This window comes from Macadamia integrifolia, chromosome 3, assembly GCF_013358625.1.
Source record: "Macadamia integrifolia cultivar HAES 741 chromosome 3, SCU_Mint_v3, whole genome shotgun sequence".
Taxonomy (NCBI): domain Eukaryota; kingdom Viridiplantae; phylum Streptophyta; class Magnoliopsida; order Proteales; family Proteaceae; genus Macadamia; species Macadamia integrifolia.
In genome coordinates, this window is record NC_056559.1 from 25,603,593 (window position 1) to 25,613,784 (window position 10,192).

At 36.6% G+C, this 10,192-nt stretch overlaps 1 protein-coding gene across 1 annotated transcript in view; it reads left to right on the plus strand.

The window, feature by feature from the left end:
* LOC122074272 (probable LRR receptor-like serine/threonine-protein kinase At1g06840) overlaps positions 1-9,436 on the plus strand; it is a 50,812-nt gene extending 41,376 nt beyond the window's left edge. The window contains exons 16-18 of the mRNA XM_042639110.1: positions 156-308; positions 397-677; positions 9,281-9,436. Of these exons, the coding sequence (XP_042495044.1) occupies positions 156-308; positions 397-677; positions 9,281-9,436 (590 nt within the window). The remainder of the gene's footprint in view (positions 1-155; positions 309-396; positions 678-9,280) is intronic.
* The last annotated feature ends 756 nt before the right edge of the window (positions 9,437-10,192 follow it).

Here is a 10,192-nt window from a genome sequence, read left to right on the forward strand (position 1 = left end):
TTTTTTTTTTTTTTTTTTTTTTTTTTTTTTTTAAATTCAGTTCTTAGACAAAGATTTACATGCACAAAAATGTGAAAATGAGGGGATAGATTCCCTAAAAGTAAGTACAATTAGCTTTACATGTATGTCTTACATGATTCTCCTTATTGTTACAGTGGCTCAAAGGTCAGGGTTAAGCAATGGTGCATTGGTTGGCATTGTATTAGGGTCAGTTGCTTGTGTAGCTTCTATAACTGGTCTCTTTGCACTTCTATATGGCATAAGAAGACGGGTGACAAGCTACCGTCTCTTGTCAAGAGAACGAGCAAGTAAGTTCATCTATATATATATATATATATATATGTATAGTACTGTTCACTTTTAGCAATGAATTTAAGGCACTATTTTTAATTGCAGCATCAAGTTTAATTAAAATTAATGGTGTGAAGGACTACACTTTAAAAGAAATCACTCTTGCTACAGACAAGTTCAGTGGCGCATCTCAAGTTGGTCAAGGAGGTTATGGGAAGGTTTACAAAGGGATCCTACTAGACAAGAAAATTGTGGCTATAAAGCGTGCACAGGAAGGATCCTTACAAGGTCGAAAGGAATTCTTAACAGAAATAGAAATTTTGTCGAGGTTGCATCACCGAAACCTAGTTTCTTTGCTTGGATATTGTGATGAAGAAGGAGAACAGGTATACCACATTGCTTTATGGACAACATTTTGGCTATATGGTGCCACCTTGGCAAGGAAAGGTCTAAAATTTTGAAATTCTTCAACTTTCTTATGGATATATATCTACATTAATTGTTTGTGACACCTGGTTGTAAATTCATGACTTCAGACTGGGCTTGCAGAAATATGTGTCATAGACAGATGATGGGGTGGTATAATAATGCTGATAAGTCACCTAAAGAGCTTATGTTACTGAAACTAAGCTTTAGGTTGGATCATGTATGTGTTAGGCCTTTGGTTTCATGTGTTTTCATTGTAATGGACCACTTTAATGGGCCTAAAATATGTGTACAAAGTAGGCATGCGGGATTGGGCTTTATTAGTTATTCTTTATTTTAAGTTTTTTTAATAGGCTTTGGATTCCCTCACCTTGTGTAAGTAGGTTTCCTTTGTTATTCTGTTTCCATTTTAAAATATGCTTAGTTGTTAGCGATAGGATTGGTTTCATATTTAGATTAGGAGATTGATTTAGTTTGTCTTTATAAAGCTTGTAAGAGCCATTGGCTCACAAATGATTTGATGAATGAAAGTTTAGTTCTCTGCAATGGAGTGTTGTGCAACTCAGTAAGAGTGTGTGGAATCCTTAGAGGGCAGTGAGATTCTGCTCCTTGGTTGGAAGCCGTAGTTATCATTCTTCTTTCCTATTCTCTGTTTTTCCTGCAATTAAGGTACTGTTTTGAATATTCTATTAATCGATCTTGCTGTTATCTACTTAATCTGAGATTAGGTTGTGTTATCACTTTGTTTGGTTTCTGATTACATGCTTATCATACTGGGGTTTAGATCACAACAAGAACACTCTCAAATAGACCTTATGGATACCCTGTTTTTTACCCTTTTTTTTTTTTTTTTTTTTGCTACAAAAAAGATTCTGTTTATCGGAGAATCAGCCCATCAAATTTCTCCCAGATTTTGGGGCATTTTAGGGCTACCCAAGAGGGTCCTTCGACCATGCTTTGAAGTTGATCAGAATCTCTGATCTGCTGCCATTAAAATTCTCTTCTTTCAGCCTATTTTCTGTTTCAGGACTGAAGTGTCTTTAATTACTCTTCAATTACTTATAATCCGACCATTGGATCATTACCATACTCTGAAGGACACCTCTAATATTTATCTTTGGGTGATTGTCAAAGTTTCACCTTCATCTTAAAAAGGTTGACTTTCTGTTGACATTTCTATTTTTGTGTAACAAGGTCTTGTTCGAGGGATGTTTAGTCTTAAACCTAGGGTTCATCCTACCAACCCCACCCCCCTGATGTAGATACAGTTACACTTACCTGGTTGGACCAGCAAGACCGACTGTGAAAGCCAAGGGCCAAGAAGAACGGGTCCAGCTCAGGTTTTTGGTCCAACAAGGGCTGGTAGTAGTTAGTTTTACATTATGTCTTTTATTTGTCTTTAAGTAGGATATGTAGGAGGTAGAGAAGTAGGTTTATGTTTGGAGTCTAAGTAGGAGTTTATTGCAGTATTAGAGTTTAAGTAGGAGTAGTCTTTTATTTTCCCTTTATATACTTACATAATTCAATGTTTAATTTTTAGAGTGAATTTAATTTTTAGATTAGTGAATTTGTGCGTGGTGTGTGATCCCCTTCCCCCTTTTGTGCTATTTTCCCTCTTCTCCCTAAGGCTACTCCGTCACCCCCCCCAAAACCAAATTGGTATCAAAGCTATGGCAACACTAAGTACTAACTCTACAGGAGGTCAAGTTTCAATGCAACAATTTGGCTATTATGATCAAAGGTTTGTCTAATCAAATAGTATCAATGGCTTCAAATCTGATCAAGAGTCTGGATGAACGACTGGCTCGAATTTAGCGATGTTTGCGCATCTCAGAATCATTTATAGAACCTCGATGGGAATCAAAGAGACCTCCATTCACAACAAAAGAACCTGAAGTCGAGGTTAGCGTTGCAGAGATTCCAGCAAGGTAGAGGCAGTGCTTGAAGCTTCAAAGGTAGGAGATTAACAAGTAGAAGATTCTACTGAAAAGGTCCACATTGAAGAAATCAAAGCACATAAAACTGAAACAGTGGAAGATGAGGTAGTGATCGAGGACAATCCACAGGAAATCGTCAACATACATGATGATGTTCTTGAAGAGGTACAGTTTGCGGCTCAATTCTTTGATGAGAAGGATTCCACAGTTGAAGACTTTATGGACATGATATCAAGGTTAATGTTGGTTCAAAGATTGAGCACATAGAGTTCATCATGCCACCAAAGTTCTTTGAGACTTTATTCTTAACATTCATGAGCTGCCAGAGTTGTGTTATGGATTGAATCATAGTTGTCAAGACATTGCCTAGGTAGCTTTGTTTGGTCTAGCTGGTGCCTTGCTAGTGTCGCCTTAGTTTTTGCCCCTTCAACCACCTTGTTTGCCTAGGTACTGTGACAACTATGGTTTGATAATGAATGTTCATCACATGATGTTGGTTCCTCAATTTTGCAAAACTTGAGGTTGAGTTTTTTCCAAGAATGGGAGAATTGATGCAAATAATCACCTAAAATGATTTAATTTATTGAAAATAAGCTTTGTGTTGGATTATGTATGTGTTGGGCTTTTGATTCCATGTGTTATCATTATAATGGGCCACTTTAATGGGCCCAAAATATGGGTTAAAGGTAGGCATACAGGATTATACTTCATTACTTTTGTTAGCTTTTATTTATTTATTTTTTTATGAATAAATAATTGATTACCAAGGAGAAGAATATACAAGGGGGAAAAGGGGGGGGGGGGAGAGGGCTTTTAAGCCAACCAGAGAAGCACCCGAGGGGACCACAAAACTAAAAGAAAACCACAAGCTTAACAGGAACAAAAGGGGGGGGGGGAGACCAGCTTCCTCAAGCATGATGGATAAGGTCAATCTGCCGGTTCCAAGAAGTTATGATGTGGGAATTTTTTGGGGAAATAGGGACAGGGCGGAAGTGGAGGGCATGGATGGCCCGAACTTTAGAGGTAACATCAAAGTAGATAAAATCAAATCTGGGGATCTAGTTTTGGGGGTCCATCTACGAATATTGTGCTCCATCCAAAGATGGTTGATAGTAGCACAGAAAATCAATTTTCCCACGGTGTCGCAATTGGAAGGGTCAGAGAATGTCATATCAATGCAAATGCATTCTCTATCAAAAGGAAGGATGGTTCTAGGATTTGGCCAGCATTTGGAGAGAACAAATTTCCAAACAAAGGAGGAGAAGGGGCAGGAGAAGAAAAGGTGGGGGATATCTTCAGCCCCAGAGGGGCAAAGACAGCAAGAAGGGTTAACCGGGATGAGACAGTGGATGAGGAAGGATTGGGTTGGAAGACAATTGGAGAAGGGTGATTAGCCTTTATTTTAAGTTGTATAATAGGCTTTGAATTTCCTCACCTTGTGAGTAGGTTTCCTTTTGTTATTACGTTTCCTTTTTAAACTAAATGTAGTTATTAGCAATAGGATTGGCTTTTCATTACATAGTCAGATTAGGAGTTTGATTTAGTTTTTCTATGGCTCACAAACAATTTGATGGATGAAAGTTTAATTCTCTGCAATGGAGTATTGTGCGATTCAGTAAGAGGGTGTGAGATCCTTGGAGGATAGTGAGATTCTGTTCCTTGGTGGGAAGCCATAGTTATCATTCTTCTTTCCTATTCTCTGTGTTTCCTGCACGGTTTAGATCACGACAAGAACCCTCTCAAATAGACCTGGCGGAGTCTCTGTTTTTATCCTCTTTTGCTGAAAACAAGATTTTGTTTATTGGAGAATCTGTCCATCAGATTTCTCCCAGTTTTGGGGCATTTAAGGGCTTCCCAAGAGAGTCCTTTGACCATGCTTTGGAGTTGATCAGAATCTCTGATCTGCTGCTATTAAAATTCTCTTCTTTCAGCCTATTTTCTGCTTCAGAACTTAAGTGTCTTTAACTTCTTTGGATCCAGCCCCTAGTTTTAAACTATATTTTGGGGATTGTTTGTTCCAACCAATGGTGAAATTCGACCTAATCGTAGGCTGATCTGACTTCTGGGTTTTGATTAATGAGAGATCTCCTATTTTCTGGATTTTCAATTTCAGATTTGATTTATCTCCAACTACTTTTAATCCAACCGTTAGGTCATTACTATCTTCTGAAGGACATCTCTAATATTTATCTGTGAGTGATTGTTAGAGTTTTACCTTCATCTGAGAAAGTTCACTTTTAGTTGACTTCTCTGTTCTGGGCGACTTGGGATTCTGTCCGACTGGTGTTCAGCCTGAACCTAGAGTTCTTCCTACCTATCCTGTCACCAGATAAACCATCATCTAATGAGATATTTAGAAGTGAAAATTCAAACTAATAAAATAAAATTCAGTCTATCGAAGGTTTTCTTGAGTTAAAATAGATCTAAAATGGTGATGAAGTCTAATTTAGCGAGATATTGATACTGACTAGCCTAGCAGCCTTAGGTTCTGGCTATTATCCAAGATGCAAGGAAGTTTTGGTGAATACATCATCCGAAAGCAAAGTTAAATCAGTGGTCAGCCTTATGATGGAAGGGCAGCTAGGGTTCGTGCCTCTGTCCTTAGTATTTCCTCGATATCCATTCTATGGCAATCCATATATTATATTGGTAGTTTCTTTCTGCCATTTGTTAGCAAGAAACATATCAAGACGCCTGATAGAAAATAAACGTACTAGGGAATCGATCAAAGAGGCCCTTTTTTCCCTATGGATATAGAACCCCAGAGGAAGATCATAGGGACTATTTTCTTTTCATAGACGAAAAAAGAGAGGCCTTTGACAAATCAATTAAACGAGACTAACAAAGGAAGTAAGCGCATCCTACCCCAGGGCACTAGGTCGGATTGCCTAAAAGAATTTCCCTACTCTCAAAATGAGTACACTTTTGACAGTTTCCTGACCTATGTCATCCCATCTTGAGTTCTTTCCACAACGATCGTCAAAGTGGCACAAAAGGGCATTAACAAGTCACTCTCCACTATTGTCCCCACTAGAATGCCTTGAAGGTGCACAGAACTTGCTGTCCTTGATGTCCAACAGGTCTACAGATCCGAACAATTATAAAACTAGAAAATCAGTGGAGGGTTAACTCATTTTCTGAGTTTGACATTTTTGTATATATATACAAAACAACCACTACAACCTTGTCCCATTAAATGGGGTCGTCTACATGGATCTGATTGAAACATAAATGGTAAGAGAAGAAAAGGCGCTAAAAGATTATAAAAAAAAAAAAATGAAGAAATAATAGAAGTAAAAAGTGGTAAAACACAAAAGTCAAATCAGCATCTCAGGAATATCCCCCTAAAAGGGGTCAGTTTGTCCTCCAAATAGCTTTATCCAGGGTCATACTTGGGTTGAGCCTAGCTTTTGCATATCCTTTTTTACCACTTCTCCTATAGTCATTTTAGGTCTTCCCTTTCCTCTTTTAGCTCCTTCTATTTGAATTTGGTCACTCTTCCTTACTGGTGCATCCATGGTTTAAAGCATCAGTATGTATCAAATCGTATCGGCCGATACATATCGGTGTCGTCCCTTATCTATACGATACGTGAAAATTTTAAAATCTTTTTGTATCGATATGCATCCTACGATACATACCTATATGCATTGATACACCACTGGTTCGATACGATACGCACCAATAAGTATTGATACTCTATAGGAAATAAAAAATCGAGGTGAAATGTACATTTCGGTATGTATTAAACGATACATACCAATACAGTACGATACATACCGATACAGTGCGCTACGGTCATATAATGGCCAAGATGGATCATTTTTCAGAAAACACGATTTTTTTTAGAGGTTCTTGTTCCAAAGTTGCTACCAGCCATTTTTCTCTCTAACTAAGGTGAAAATCAAGGTTGAGAACAAGGATTTTATGTTTATGGGACACTACAAATCTTGGATTCTTAGTGTGATACTTTCAATTTAGTGTTTATGCATAATACATGTTATATATAGCTTTTTATTTTTTATGCAAAAGTATTTTAAAAAAGTGTTTTCTATCCATTTATGTGCATATCTTAGTGTATCTCCAATACGATATGATGTTGTTTGATACATATCTTAATTTTGGCTGACCGATATGACGACCAATACCGATACTTTAATCCTTAGGTGCGTCCATGCGTCTCTGTTGGATATGACCATACCACCTCAAACGGCTCTCACGGAGCTTGTCTTGGATTGGTGAAATCCCCAAATTGGTTCAAATACAATCATTCCTTTATTTATCCTTGTCTTATTGCAAATCCCCCCCCCAAACATCCTCATCTCTGTTACACCCAATTTGTCTACATTACTCTTCTTGATTGCCCAACATTCCTCCCCATTTGTAATGTAGGTCAATCTGGGTGAATGGTGACATCATGTAGGTTGTCATTATTCTCTAAAAAATGGCAGAATTCATTTAACATGTGTAACTTGTAACTACGGTACTATTTGGATGGAAGGCTAATCAAGTCACTGTTTACATGTCATTGTTAATCAGATATAAGAACTTCCTTTACAGCTCCTTCTCCTGTATTTCAACTTTATATAGGATTCTTGGTCACATTTGCATGGTTTAATGATATCATGATATTCTTTTTCAAAAAAAAAAAAAAAAAATGTCATGATAATAATTGGGTATTTGGGCCATTGACTTGTTACCAAATGGATAAGTAGAATCTAAATCCCTCTGGGTTGAAAATGTCCAAGGCTTCTTCGCTGTTATGCTGATTTCAAATAGAATTACCATGCATATATGCCTTATAAATACTTAGCAAATGAGTATTTAACTTACATGGAAAACTCAAATGGAATCGCGACTTCTACTAGCAGGTGGACTCAATGGCCTTCACTGCTTATACTCAACCTGATGCAGATACGGCTACCCTTACCTAGTTGGACTAGCATGACCAGCTTTGGAAACCAAGAGCCAAGAAGAACAGGTCTAGCCCAGGGTTTTGGTCCAACAAGGGTTGGAAATAAAATTACTAGTTAATTAGTATTTTATTTCATGCCATTTATTTTCCAGTTCTGAATGTAGGAATTAGGTTTTATTTCCTTACATTAGATTCCTTTTATGGTTATTTCCTAGTTTAGGCTAGTTTCCATTTCACTTAAGTTTCTAATTTCATGTTCCTATTTTCCTATATAGAGGATATAGCCGATAGAAGACTTAGAGTGAATTTTGATTATTGAATGAAGATGTTGAGTTTGTGCACTAGTGAAGTGTGTGATTCCCCCCCTTCCCCATCTCTACTCTGATTTCCCCTTTCTTCCCTAAAGTTCTCCATCACAACCACTTCATACTACTCTCTTTCAACTTATCTCCTTCACCTTGTACAAATTTTCTTTTCGTTTCTTATTTATATTATCTAGTTTTATGGTTCATCCATATCATCTATAATTAGATTGTTTATCTCTTATTCCTTAGTCACTCAACCTTCAGCTCTATTAAATACATTTTGTAAATTCCATGTAGAAATCATATAATACTACAGAACCAACTCTCAACTTCATCTATCTTGCTCCAATTCTATCATCAACAGCCTTTTATTTTCCTTTCTTATTCATGGTTGAACCTAATATTGAATATTTTCATTTGAGGTATCTCCCTACCATCTATTATAGCCATTCTATTTTGCCCCTACTTTACCAAGGTGACATTGTATCTTCTATAGGAATCCTTCTTATCTTAGAACCTTTTGGTGCTAATGTATTCCTCCATGATTCTAATTTAGAACACACCCATTTTTTTTTATTTACCAAAATCATATTGCTTGCAAAAGAATAAATTAGTACTCTCACACAAACCCCTTGCATGCACACACAAACACATATCCAAACAAATACACAGAATAGTGCTGGGATTTTTAGATAAATTATTTATATGTTTTATTTGGTAGTTTGGTTGTTTGTCGTATTAGTGTATGTAACCAATGCAAATGTTGCTTTCAGATTCATCCTACTGGACATTCTGTCACAGAAGCATACTGTTTTTTCTTTTCTGCTTGGTAATGAATCATTTATTCACCAAAAAAAAAAATGATATATATATATATATATATATGACATTCTTTGGAGAACAACAAAAAAAATATAAATTAACTTGTAGACCTTTTAATTACGTAAATTTGTTTACGTTATGTTCTACCATGCGGATACATTTTGACACTATGTTAGGGAAAGAGGCATTTTCTGCATTTGGTTGGATTTACATATTTTAAATGGCTCACTATATCTCTCTATATGGCCTTTATATGAGACATTTAAAGTATGGTTTCAGATTCTGAAGTTATTCCTTTTGAGTTTCTAACATGAGAAACATTTAGGTTAATGGTATAGTTTAATAGTTTATTTGAATTATCCTTTTTTCCCTAGCTACAATATAATACTGACATAACTGTTTTATTGCCAAACTTCAGTTTTGGTAAGTTTTTCGGTTATGGCCAATTTAGTTTTCTCTATTGTACATCCAAGAAATTAAACATTAAAGTGTGGTTGAGTTTTTATCTTTTATTTTTTAGGGAGTTTATTCTGTATTTTGAAGGACAAAAAAATTAACATTAGCCACTTATGTTCTTGGTCCAGATGCTGATTTATGAATTCATGCCTAATGGCTCATTGCAGGATTGGCTTTCTGGTAAAATCTCTACACCAGTTCCATGGTTTCGTCAAATGCTCATTGTGTTTAATCCATGCCACAATATGTCCTTTGCCAATACCAGTCAATTCTTTTTAGATTAAGTTTTATGTGGTTAACTGAATAACACTAAGGATATATTGTAAGAGAATACCAGCTTGTTCAATACTAGTGTACCCATAGGATGCAATTGTCTTTTCAAACTTTGGTTTAGCTCATCAAACATGTTTATACTGAATTCTAGGTCATCAAAAGTGATGGAGAACCTTAGGGAAGAAAGGGAAAATCAGAGTAGAGAAGGGGAAGAAGGGGAATCACACACTTCACTAGTGCACAAACTCAACATGTTCAATCAATAATCAAAATCACTCTAAGTCTTCCATCGATTACAGCCAATATATAGGAAATAGAGACATGAAATTATAAACTTAACTGAAATGGAAACTAGCCTAAACTAGGAAACAACCATAAAATGAAAACTAATGCGAGGAAATAAATCCTAACTCCTACATTCAAATCTAGAATATAAAAGGCATGAAATAAAATACTAAGTGACCACTAATTTATTTCCAACCCTTATTGGATCAAAACCCTGGGCTGGACCGGTTCTTCTTGGCTCTTGGCTTCCAAAGCCGGTCATGCTGGTCCAACTAGGTAAGGGTAGCCGTATCTGCATCAACTCTCCTCCTCTGAAAAGAACTCGACTCTGTCAAGTTAGGAAAAGGACCAAGGAGACCATCTGAAGGAATACGCTAAATGAGGAATGATCCCACCATCTTCTTAAGCTTAATTTCAGGGAGATCTTTAGCAGGATGAAACTTCATAGTCTTGTTGGCATGCTTGAAAGCATAAGTGTTGGC